Source organism: Microtus ochrogaster, unplaced genomic scaffold (genome assembly GCF_000317375.1).
Source record: "Microtus ochrogaster isolate Prairie Vole_2 unplaced genomic scaffold, MicOch1.0 UNK91, whole genome shotgun sequence".
Lineage (NCBI taxonomy): Eukaryota > Metazoa > Chordata > Mammalia > Rodentia > Cricetidae > Microtus > Microtus ochrogaster.
The window spans coordinates 320,091-332,986 of NW_004949189.1; the positions used below are offsets into that span (position 1 = coordinate 320,091).

Consider the following 12,896-nt stretch of genomic DNA (forward strand, 5'->3'; position numbering starts at 1 on the left):
TTTATCACTTTTACCTGTCTTTTTTTTTTTTTTTTATCACTTTTACCTGTCTGGTCATTGGTTGGATTTGATTTTTTTTTTTTTTAACCTAACTACCTTTCTTGTTTCAAGTTTTGCAGTCTTGTTTTCCCCAGCTGGACTGGTAGCCAAGTCACCAGGCATGATCTCCAGTCTTACCTTGCTTTGAAAATATTGTCTGCAGAATTAATCACTAACAAAGGGCAATCTATAATGAACATATAGTAATGGAGTATACCTGGTGCATTAGTTACTTTGGATGCAAATGGGAAGACAAAAACCAACCTCAGTAACACTAGTGACTAGTCTGTGTTTCCAGAAAAAGAAGGGCAATGCATCTAGCAAAGGGAATGGGAAGGGTGGTGAAGGGTCAGGGAGGCTGACATCATACAGTCAATTGACAGAGGTTCCTAAAACCTGCCCGCAAAGAACAACAGGAGAGAGAGCATGGGGTGTAGAATATGAAAGCAATCTACTGTTTCTTGATTTCCTGTATTCTGCCTTGAGTTGCCCCAGGTAGAGAACTGAGATAGATTTTGAAACAAAACTTTGTTTTCATCTTTCAAAGAACTAAACTACATTCTTGCTGATCTCTTCCATTGTCTAGAAACTGTTCTTCCATTTGGCTTTCTAGTTGTTTCAGTGTGGAAAGGACTGTACTCCCTGCTTACCTTACCACTAAGAGTAAAGGAGGGTCTAATGGTTCATCAGATAGGAGCGCTTGCAGAGGACCCAGGTTAATTATAAAGATTTAAAAGTAGAGATCTTAATGTAGGTAGCGCTGCATAAAGCAGATTCTTTAGTAGGTCTCAGGCAGGACATTTGCTAGGGTTATTTTTATCCTTACTGTAGTCACTTTTTCTGCTTCCATGTATGTGCAACTCACGTGTGCATGGTGCCTGTGGAGCTTGGAAGAGGGAATCTGGTCCCCTGGAACTAGAGTTGTAGGTGGTTGTGAGCCATCAAGTGGGTAATAGTCGCTAAGCGTGGATCCTCTGCAAGAGCTCGTAACTGCTGGGCCCTCTCTCTGGACCTCCTTTCTCAGTCATCCACTCTCCATAGCAGTCCACAAAACAAGTTAGTAAATAGTCATTTAAGCTCCTTAGATATTGAAAACAATTTACACACTTAGAAAGATATGCCTATCCTCAGATAGGAAAACAGGGCAGTGTTGTGGGACAGACCCGGTGGTCAAAGAACCGACTCATTGGTGCTGAGGAAGGAGAAGGATGAACTCAGAATTGTGAGGAACAAGCATGTGTGGGCTGGAATCTTTTTCTGCCGTGAGGGTCAGTGCTCTGGGAATTCATGCCTTTACCTTGACAGAAAATAGAGTTTGATTCTGATTTTGTAACGTTGTTTTAGTTCCTGTGACCTGAAGTACACAGAAGGAGTACAATCCCTCAACTGGACTAAAATCATGAAGACCATTGTTGATGATCCTGAGGGCTTCTTTGAACAAGGTGGCTGGTCTTTCCTGGAACCTGAGGGTGAGGTGCGTGAGTGTGGGGTTTCTTTTTTAGTTTGGTATGCAGGGTTGCCTAATGCCATCTAGAGGTAGGGCTAAAGGGCCTGACCAGCACAACATGGTATTGTTTCTTTAAGTAAACGATGAAGTCATTGGGCATTGGTAGTCACTAGCCACATTGCTTTAATTTATAAAATTATTCCTCACAAAGTTTCTTAGTGTTTGGAGGAGATGGGATTGACGTTTATTTCAAAAAGTACTTCAAAAAAAAATTGTCCTCCTGAGGCTGAAGAGATAACTCAGCAGTTAAGAGCACTGCCTACTCCCCCAGAGGACCCGAGTTAAATCCTAGCACCTACATGGTAGCCGACAGCCATCCAACTCTAGTTCTAGAGGATTTGAAGCCCTCTTCTGTCTCCACAGCATTGCCACACACGGTTTGTAGGCATACATGCAGGTAAATTCTCATACATATAAAATTTAAAAAAAAAAATAGAATCTTGAAAAAAATAAATAGCCCCCAACTGTGGTGATGCACACCTTTAATGTCTGCACTCAGGACTAGCCTTGTCTACATAGCAACTGTGGTGATGCACACCTTTAATTTCTGCACTCAGAAGCAAGGAGGTGTCTGAATTCGAGACTAGCCTAGTCTATATAGCAAGTACCGGGTAAGGGCTACACAGTGAGACCATGTCTCAAAGATAAATTCTTATTTTTAGTTAAAAACCTACTTTAAATAGAGCTCCTACTTTGGCATAGTGCTTTAATACAAAGTGTGTTTCTGTCATTAATTTCTACAGATAAAAACAGAGGAATTGGCTGTTTGAGAATCTAATAAGTGTACTTTAATGAATAATTTTAAGACAGATACTTTATTTCTTGGTCATTTGGCTCTCTTTTTATATAGAAAATGCTAGTGGACTGAGTATATTAAGTTACTTTGTTAATAAGACGAATATGAGAGAAGTAGTAAATGAGACTTATGCTTTCTGTGCTTCACCAGGGGAGTGACGCTGAGGATGGGGATTCGGAGTCTGAGATTGAAGATGAGACTTTTAATCCTTCTGAGGATGACTATGAAGAGGAAGAAGAGGACAGTGATGAAGATTACTCGTCAGAGGCAGAAGAATCAGGTTAGAGAGTATTTGTTGGACTATAGAAATGACTCAGTGTTTGGAGCAACACTCGCTCTTACACGTCCTGAGCTTGGATCCTCTGCATGCGCATAAAGCCAGTCATAGCACTAGGGAATGAGAGAGTCGGGCGCAGAGGTGAGAACCGTGGGAAGGAAAGAAAGAGGAGTTTCAGGCCCACTGAGAGGCCCCAATGGAAGGCAGTAAGGTAAAGGAGAGGGCATTAAACATCCTCCTCCGGCCTCCACACGCACAGGAGACATCAGTTTTAAAGGAGAAGACACCTATCATGGCTTCCTCATCTGATATCATTCCTAGAGATTGCTTTTAGAAAAGGAAAATATTCAACATTCTATTGTATTTCTGCATGAGTAATATGCACTCAATATTTTTCCAGACTATTCCAAGGAATCTCTGGGCAGTGAAGAAGAAAGTGGGAAGGACTGGGATGAGCTAGAAGAAGAAGCTCGAAAAGGTAATTTTAAAATTTGTTGTTTTGGGTGACTTACTCATTTAATTTATGTACCAATGCTTGGCACTATTCTTTGTTCTGAGATGTTAATGTTAAAAGCCCATGAGGATTGGGAAGATCACTATAGAATTGTTAGGGAGACGGCTCAGTGGGAAACGTGGTTGCGTTGAGGCTTAGGAACTTGAGTGTGGGCCCCCAGAATCCTTATATAAAATTTAGACACATCAGTGTGTGCCTGTGATCCCAGTGCTGGGGAGGCAAAGATCCTTGGGCCTTTGTTGGCTGGCCTGTCTACGCCAGGTTCAGTCCCAGACCCTGTCTCCTAAGGTGGAGAGCAGTGGAGGGAGACAGCTAATGTCAGCCTCTGCCCTGCGTGCTTCCCCAAACACGGGCACACAGAATACACATGCATACATATGAGAACAGGTGGAACTTGGCCAGAGGAGAGGTGGGCTTGACTCCATCTCTGTAATCTTCTCACTGCGCACAGCAGAGAGTTACGGTTAAGAATATTGTCTAGTTGGTGCTGGTACACAAGTTATTAAAAGTTAAAATGAATGTGTTAGCAGTGTGGTAAGTGCTTTGGGTGGTAGCCTTTTGAATTCTCCTTGTAAATAAGCTCAGGCTCTGAAAGATTAAGCACTTGTCTGGATCCTGTAACTAGTGCTGACCGGATGGAGAGCCACACTCGGGGTGACAGGCTGGCTCGTGCTATCCATTGATAGTATGTGTCTTAAGCTAATGAATCATTCTGCCTTCTGCTTAGCGGACCGTGAAAGCCGTTATGAGGAGGAAGAAGAACAGAGTCGAAGTATGAGCCGGAAGAGGAAGGCATCTGTACATAGTTCAGGCCGTGGCTCAAACCGTGGTTCCAGACACAGCTCTGCACCCCCCAAGAAGAAGAGAAAGTAATATGAACCTTGGTCCTCTGCTCCATTCTCTCTGCAGACAACTCCTAACAATCCGACATGACATAGAAACTGTTTCTCCTTTTGGTTTCGTTGAAGTTTTGCCGTTTGTGTTTATGGGTTTAGGGGCCATTTGTGTGGACCAAGCTACTCGGGGAATTCCAGGCCCACCAGGACATGTGCCAGTGGCCCCGTTCAGATGCCTGGCGAGGGAGGCGATGTTGAAGGGCAGGAGGCTCCTCCCACCCTTGATACCGTTTGTTTTCTTCTGACAACCTATCTTTGGTGTTTCAAAGCTGAATTACCAAGACAGCGGTATAAGCTGACCATTAACTATTTCTACTATGGTTCTTTTTCTTTGCATTTTTATTTTTTCATGGCTTTTTGAGACAGTCTTGTTATGTAGCTGTGGCTGACCTTGAAGTCACTGTAAACCAGGCTGGCCTCAAACTTGTAATCCTCTTGCTCTGCCTCCCAAGTGCTGGGATTGCAGGCCTGAGCCGCCGTCCTTAGCTGAAGCATGGTTCTGGCCCCGCAGGTTCAGTCCTCCTCTTGTCCCTTTTAAGTTCCAGATCTGAAGTTCTCAAGAAAGGTTCTTGGGCTTTGCTAATGATGTGATATACACAGCTGAGCTAACGGCAGAGCGGGTTGACGGCTGGCCTTAAGTTTTCCTGGTTTCTTGCTTCACGCGTATTTTGAGGCATTTCTGCTGCCTTGGAAGACATGAGTACTGGCGCTCCATGGCTGGGTTATCTCCTTCCAGTGCTGGAAGGCACAGTTACCACTGTCTCCTGCCACAGCTAAAGAAGAATGGTCATGCCTCGGCCTGCAGGTGAGGGAGTCAACACAGTCATGTTTTGGCATAAAGTATCTTGACAAGAAGAGAACAGGAAGGAGGCCACAGCACAAGGCTGGACTCTGCTGCTCCTGCCTTTCCTTTCTCCGCAGCGTTTTATGTTGGTCACTTGTGATGATCAGCTTTGAAGCACTGGGGGACTTTATCTTGCCGTCCTCCCTGCAGGTTCTCTGCGTCCACCTGTCCCACTTGGCCTCCTCTTCTGTGACTCTTAAGAGAAGGGGCTTCTCAGATTTTATGTTTGTTTGTTTTCTCTCCTTAGCAGTAGGACTTGATATTTTGAATTTTGGAAGAACTAAAAGATAAATAAAACGGGATTTTTGTTTTGTTTTGTTTTTTGTAAATTTGTCTTTTATGGCAATTTCTTTGCAGTTCCTGAAATCAAGTTTTGCGTACTAGAATGTTAAGATGTTAAAACAAAATGCCTTTATCCAACTAGTACTATAAAAGTTCACTGGTGGTTGTGAGCCTTGCCATTAGTTTGAGAAACAGACAGCAGATAGCACAGGAGACCAGATTTGTGGCATAGCATGTGACTTTATAGGAGATTCCCTCAAATCTTAGAGTGGAGTAGTTCTTTCATGAAAACAAATCTTCAGTCATTTCCTTGTAAATGCTATGGAGGGCAGCAGCTGCACGAAGGGAAACCTTCAGCCTTCCGATTTGGATGGCCTGGTCTCCAGGGCTCACAACTGTGGAGAAGGATAGAGACGTAAGGCAGCAACCGTGTTCCGTTTACACTCTTTTGTTTGAGACAAGGTCTCTAGCCCTGGCTGTACAGACCAGGCTGACTTCAAGTTTAGAGACCGTGCCCTTGCACCTGTAGATTAAAGGTCTATACCGTCACACCCGTTCAGTTATACACTTCCACATATACCTGCTGTTTGTCACATGCAGTGGTGCCCCCTTTCATAAGAAAGTGAAGCCAGAGTAGAGAAGAAAGGGTTTTTAGGACCGGACAGATGGCTCAGTGGGTGAAGATCCCCAGAACCTACAGAGTGGAAGGCAAGAAACTGAGCCCTACAGATTGTCCCCTGACATTCACACATGTGTACACATGCATAATAAATGTTGGGTTTTTGTTGTTTTTTTTTAAGACCAGCTTTTTTTCTCCACTTCTGGGGATTGAGTCCAAACAAGCATAGACATGGTCCAGAATTAAATACATACAGCTGTTAAGGAAGGGCTTCACAGCAGCTAATGTCAGCAGGTTAGCAGAGTTACACGAGTAGGTTATTTTCTCTGAATAAATGGAACTAAGAAGTATAAAATTTTACTACTTACTCTTTAGTTCTTGCTCTAGGATATCGCTTCCAGATTGAAGTACCTGCCACAGTTCAAGGTACGCATAGCCTACATCTTGACATTCATTCTTTTCATCCAGAGGATCACTTACCACTGTAAACTTTAAACTGAAAGTAAATAAAAAGGAGCACGGTTATGACATGTAATCGCACTGCAGAGTTAGAGGCGGTTGGATCTCTGAGGTCAAGGGCAGCCAGGGCGACAAAGTGAACCCCTCACCCCCAAAAGTAATCATGGAGTTTGGAGAGGCGGCTAAGGGAATATGAATACTGGCTACTCTCCCCGAGGACACAGGTTTGACTACCAGCACCCACCTGGTGGCTCACATCGTTTATCACTACTGTGGCAGCCTCTGTGGGCACGCCACGTGGTACAAACATGGCAGGCAAACACCCATACAAGTTGAATAAAAATGGAAAAGTAATCACAAATAAGTAGTGTTTTCCCTGAATCTGAATCCCATCCCCTTCCTCCATTTCCTAAGGAGCCAAGAGTCAGGAATCAGTTTTGGGAAGGGTTAGGAGCCTGTGGAAATGAGGACACCATGTGTATCCTGGAGATTGAACTCAAGCCATTAGATTTGGAAGCAAGCTCTTTTACCTATTAATCTGTCTCAGCCTTTTTGAGACAATCTCATGTAGCTCAGGCTGGCCTGCAACTCGCTACATAGCTGAGATTGGCCTCCTGCCTCCACTTCCTAAATGCTATGACTGCAGTATGTGCCAACCCTCCTGACTCGTTAACCTTTGAAAAGCAAAGTGTTGTTAGTTCTGAAAGACCACATCCCCTAGATGGAGCAGAGCGGCACGGACCCCTACAGTGAGCCTCAGCTCTGTGAAAGAGTCCCTGTGTCTACAGAAAGCCAGCTTGAGACAAGACTACTGTGGAAAGTCTGTCACTCTTGAAAGGGCAATGGAGCAACACTGTAAAGACCACAGATTCAAAGCCAGCTCTGACAAAGAGGTGCAAACATCAAAGGCAAAGTCAGCTGAAGCCACACGGAGCAGAAGGAAAACAATGAAGGAAGAAGTGGACAGAAAGACAAAACACCCATGTACATGAGTATAAGTTTTATAAAATTTTGTTTTTGTGAACCATATGCATAGTGCCTGCAAGAAGCCAGAAGAGGGTTTTAGATGCCCTGAATGAAATTACAGATAGTTGTGAACTGTCGTGTGAGTACTAGGGGCCAAACCTGGGTCCTCTGAAAGGGCAACCAGTGTTGCTGCTGAGCCATCACTCCACCTCACACATACAATTTTTATTTTTTAAGAACTTTATTTAACTTTATTTTATGGACATTGGTATAATGATGTCAGATTCTCTGGAACTGGAGTTACAGACAGCTACGAGCTGCCATGTTGGTGCTGGGAATTGAACCCAGGTCCTCTGGAAGAGTAGTCAGTTCTCTTAACCACTGAGCCATCTCGACAGCTCCCACATACAATTTTTGAAGTATTTTAAAATATAAGTATAAACCAGGTGGTAGTGGTGTTTCATGCCTTGAATCCCAGCACTTGAGATAGGTGGATCTGTGAGTTTGAGGCCAGAAAGAAATCCAAATGATCTGTCTGCCCAGTGTAGGACACTATCGAGATTCATACTGTTGCAGTTACCCACGTACAAGTCCCTTCCACCAGTGAAATATGAACTGAATCTACACTGAACGGGCAGTCGGATACAAGAAGTTGACCCGAGTAGATGGGAGAGTCATCAAGAAGAAATTAAGTCTGCACTGCCAGTGTGAAGTGGCTCACCGTCCCTCTTCCGGATCTTGAGCATGCAGCATGGCAAACAGAAACTGCCTTCTGCCCTGTTGTTCCACTGGATCCAGGTCTATCACTGTATGAAAGGTAAAAGAAAAAGAACACGGGGATGAGGCTGTAGCCCAGTGGTACAGTGTTTGCCTCGTGTGCAAGGGGTCCTGCAGGTTGCCTCTGTGTCATTGCAGATAGCTAGATTTGAGCTGGCTGTGTCATAGGGTGCACTTGGGAGGCAGAGGCTGGCCAGTCTGAGTTTGAGGCCAGCCTAGTCTAAAGCGAGTTCCAGGACAGCCAGGGCTGTTACACAGAGAAATGCTGACTTGAAAAACCAAAAAGAAAATAGCTAAAATTGGAGCTGAAGAGATGACTCAGGTGAAGAGCACTGAGAGTCCAGTTCAGCTCCCAGTGCCCACTGGTGGCTAACTACTGTCTGTAACTGTCCTTCCAAGGGAATCTTCTGACCTCTGCAGGTCCTGCAGGCATGTGATGAGCAGACATACATGTGGGAAGAATACCCAGGCGTGAAATAAAAAGAAATCTAAATAAAAATTTAAAAGAAAGTAGCTAAAATCATCTCTGTGTGCATACTATCTGTGGCTGCCTGCCTCTGTGTATAGATTTATATAGAAATAGCCGGGCGGTGGTGGCACATGCCTTTAATCCCAGCACTTGGGAGGCAGAGGCAGGCAGATCTCTGTGAGTTCGAGACCAGCCTGGTCTACAAGAGCTAGTTCCAGGACAGGATCCAAAACCACAGAGAAACCCTGTCTCGAAAAACCAAGAAAAAAAAACCCCACATGGTAGTGTGTGCCTTTAATTCCAGCACTGTAGAGGCAGAGGCAGGCAGAAAATGTCAAAGGAGGGTTAACTGAAGCAAGTGAAGGTACTTAGCACTGCAAGCGTTAATATATATTCTAGAATAACAAATAATAATTGAAATAAAAATTATGACCCAATTGTGTGGGAATGAAGGACATGGATGTAGAGTTGTCTAGCTTAAAATTTTTATCTGAGATAGGAATATCTACAACTTGGAGAGATGGCTCAGAGGTTAAGAGCACTGCCTGCTCTTCCAAAGGTCCTGAGTTCAATTCCCGGCAACCACATGGTGGCTCACAACCATCTGTAAAGAGATCTGGTGCCCTCTTTCGGCCTGCAGGCATACACACAGACAGAATATTGTATACATGATAAATAAATATTAAAAAAAGGAATATCTACAACTACTATATCCTAGAATTCCAGTGGAAATACTTAGATATATGAGTAATTCTTTAAAATAGCCAAAAAAAAATTGAAGAGCCGTTACAGAGAGTTCAGTCATGGGGTAGAGGCAGGAAGAGCCATGTGCATATACTACTTTGGTAAATATGTTGACTAGGGAAATGGTTGGATTCACCTGCATCCCAACAAATGTCTGGTTGCCTCCTGTGCCCACTCACCCTTCAGGAGAGCTCACCCTTGTTAAAGTGGAAGTGAATTTCCTCTCCTGCCCTAGGTTTCCTCAGGGACACCGGAGTCTCTGTCTCTGAGAGCGGCAGATCATAGAACTTGTACTCCACGTACACCTGCTGTATGTTCTCGTCAGACATGACTTCAGCCTCTGGGCAGAAGGCCAGGGAGACAATCTCAATGCACATCTTCTCTGAGTCCTGAAATGGAAATATTGATTTCCTAAAGGTTAACACAAAGCTCTGGAAACTCGTATAGCACACTACAAGAAGCCATTTACTGACAATTCACAGGCAAAATGGCTACCAGCAGACAACTAGATGAAACTGTCACAGAGTCTATCTCCTGCTGAGTCTATCTGCTGGCTACGTCCACAGACACGGAATGAAAAAGCTGGGAGTGGTCGTTTACTGGGGAAGCCGAGGCAGGGAGATCCCGAATTCAAGACTATCTGGGGCTATGTAATAAGATCCTATCTTGGACACACACGCTAGGCTGGACATGGTGGCGCACAGCTTTAATCCCAGCACTCAAGAGGGAGAGACAGATGGATCTCTAGATTGAGGCCAGCCTGATCGACAGAGCAAGTTCCAGGACAGCCAGGGCTACACAGAGAAAATAAATGAGACACACACACACACCAAGGATAAAGAAAAGTGAAGATCTCTGAAAGGATGGATTTTTCACTTTCTCAGTGCCACCCACATCAGCATTTTCCTGTGAGTTACAACAGCCTCAGTCACTATCGCAAAGAGGAGGCCACCGGGCCCCACACAGCATCTGGTCTGCTTCAGCTCCCTTTCAAAGTCACTGCCACACCAGCCTCTTTTCACAGAGGTGTCAGAAGATTGACGTTCGTCTAGTTTCCAAAGGTATACAAGCGAGCATGAGCCCCTTGTGCAGAGTGGCAGCCAGTTAGCATCAAGCCATGGTGCCCAAGCAGCAGCCTCTACCCTGCCTATTTCCAGAAACAAGAGGAGCTTCTGAGTCTTGAGAAGAGTGCAGCGGGCACAACCCGCAGTGAGTCTGCGTCGCAGTCAAATGGACTCTTCTTCAAATGGCTTGTTTTCTTCTCAGGAACCCACACAAGGAAACCACTGACTTCTCTTTCTCTGTTTCTAACTGCCACTCTTCAAAATGGAAGAATAAGATAAGATAGATTTGAGGGGTGGCGAGGAGGCTCTGAGGTCCCAGCCGCCACATGTCCCATAGCCATCTGACTCTAGGCTCCAGGGGATCTGACTCCCACTTCAAGCCTCCAGTGGCACCAGACGTACATGTGGTACACAGACATACGTGCACACAAAACACCTTCACACATGAAATAAAAATAAATCTTAAAAAAAGGACAAAGCGACCCGGGAGAGACATCTTTGGGAGCCTTCATCTGGTGATGGATGGAGATAGAGACAGAGACCCACACTGGAACACTGGTCTGAGCTCCCAAGGTCCCAATGAGGAGCAGAAGGAGGGAGAAGATGAGCAAGGAAGTCAGGACCACGAGGGGCGCACCCACCCACGGAGACAATGGGGCTGATCTATTGGGAGCTCACCAAGGCCAGCTGGACTGTGACTGAGAAAGCATGGGATAAAACCGGACTCTCTGAACATGGCGAACAATGAGGGCTGATGAGAAGCCAAGGACAATGGCACGGGGTTTTGATCCTACGTAATGTGCTGGCTCTGTGGGAGCCTAGCCAGTTTGGTTGTTCACCTTCCTAGACATGGACGGAGGGGGGCGGACCTTGGACTTTCCACAGGACAGGGAACCCTGACTGCTCTATGGACTGGAGAGGGAGGGGGAGAGAAGCTTGGGGGAGGGGGAGAAGGGTGGGAGGAGGGGGAGAAGGGTGGGAGGAGGGGGAGGGAAATGGGAGGCTGGGAGGAGGCGGATACTTTTTTTTTTCCTTTTCTCAATAAAAAAAAAGGACAAAGCAATAAAACTAAAATGCATTAGAGAAGGACACACAGACTAGAACACAGTTGTTATTAAGATCAGCTGTGTCCACTCTGAGTTTCTCACTGTTGTGGAAAACAGTGGCTTTGAGCTCTTGCCCTGAAAGACTCCACCTGCATGGACACGTGACTGGCACCATCTGTCCAGTACTAACAATGCATGTGGCACAGACTGAGTTGTTCCTGGGCAAACTGACTCTCTAGGAACATATGTGCATACTAGAAGCATATCGGGAAACCAAGCCTGAGGATTTATCAGAAATGCCAACCTGAGCCCTGCCCGTCCTCTGACATCTAACAATCTGATGTGTATGTCGGGGGACTGACAGGTGAAGAATTCCCAGCAGACCCCAGGGCTTTCATTTAGCTCAGGTCCTGCTATGTGAGGAGGCGACCAATCCACTTAAATTGCTGCCAGCCAGTGGGGTTCACCATCTCTGCCTGTCCTTCGCCTCCTGCAGCTCAGCTCAACAGTGCAGCCACAGCACTTGTGCAGAGGACCCAGCAGGTTTGTCATCTTACAGCCACCAGTTTCTCCGCTCTGATACTTCTTGAATTTTGTTGTGGTCTCTTAACCCTTTAGAGTCTTTTTTAAGATTTGTTTATTTATTTCTGCCTGTATGTCTACCTGCAAGCCAGCAAAAGGCACCAGATCTCATTATGGTTGATTGGGAGTCACCATGTGGTTGCTGGGAATTGAACTCAGGACCTCTGGAAGAGCAGCCAGTGCTCTTAACTGCAGAGCCATCTCTCCAGCCTCACCCCTTTACAGTTTTTTGGTTTTTCGAGACAGGGTTTCTCTGTGGTTTTGGGCCTGTCCTGGAACTAGCTCTGTAGACCAGGCTGGTCTCGAACTCACAGAGATCTGCCTGCCTCTGCCCCCGAGTGCTGGGATTAAAGGCGTGCGCCACCACCGCTCGGCCCTTTACAGTTTTTAAAGTAATACATAATGTATGGTTTGAGAGTTAGTATCAATAATCAACTTATTGATCAACAATAAAAGAACTTATGCTCTCCCCACAGGGCTATCAAGGAAAGCAAGGTTATCTGGTAAGTTGCTTCTACTGAAACAACTTAATGAATTTGTTATTCAATGAATTCAGAGTTTAGTCCCAGCACTTGGGAGGCAGAGGTGGGTGGATCTCAGCGAGTTCAAGGCCAGCTTGGTCAACAAAGCAAATTGCGGGACAGTCAGGGCAACACAGAAAAACCCCCGTCTTGGAAAAACAAAACAACAACAACAACACTAACAAGGCCTCTGGTCGGGACTCTTCTGAGAAGCCTGCACCTTATTCTTTCCTTCAGTGCCTTTCTCTCTACTTCAGTAAACTTCATCAGCTTCATATTCTTTTCTGTGCTGAAGCCACTGATACTGATTTTGTCTACATAAGGTCTGTGACATAGTTCCTCAGGCTGCTGCTGCTGCTACAATAAGGGTTACACATAATTATTGAAGGCAATATTCTCCTTACTGTGCAGTCTGGCACTTCTTGTATTTCAGAAGCCTGTGTTCTTAACAACAACAAAAAAAGAGGAAGGTACTAGCTGCCAAGCCTGGCAAC

At 45.3% G+C, this 12,896-nt stretch overlaps 2 protein-coding genes across 2 annotated transcripts in view; one reads left to right on the forward strand and one right to left on the reverse strand.

Annotated features, from left to right (window-relative positions):
- Positions 1-5,180, forward strand: part of Supt16h (SPT16 homolog, facilitates chromatin remodeling subunit) — a 34,544-nt gene extending 29,364 nt beyond the window's left edge. Inside the window, exons 23-26 of the mRNA XM_005370966.2 lie at positions 1,384-1,513; positions 2,493-2,622; positions 3,020-3,097; positions 3,861-5,180. Of these exons, the coding sequence (XP_005371023.1) occupies positions 1,384-1,513; positions 2,493-2,622; positions 3,020-3,097; positions 3,861-4,006 (484 nt within the window). The 3' untranslated portion in view covers positions 4,007-5,180. The remainder of the gene's footprint in view (positions 1-1,383; positions 1,514-2,492; positions 2,623-3,019; positions 3,098-3,860) is intronic.
- Positions 5,181-5,199: 19 nt separating this feature from the next.
- Positions 5,200-12,896, reverse strand: part of Rpgrip1 (RPGR interacting protein 1) — a 59,581-nt gene continuing 51,884 nt past the window's right edge. The window contains exons 21-24 of the mRNA XM_026777934.1: positions 9,386-9,578; positions 7,921-8,005; positions 6,143-6,270; positions 5,200-5,550 (exon numbers count right to left, since the gene is read on the reverse strand). Of these exons, the coding sequence (XP_026633735.1) occupies positions 5,438-5,550; positions 6,143-6,270; positions 7,921-8,005; positions 9,386-9,578 (519 nt within the window). The 3' untranslated portion in view covers positions 5,200-5,437. The remainder of the gene's footprint in view (positions 5,551-6,142; positions 6,271-7,920; positions 8,006-9,385; positions 9,579-12,896) is intronic.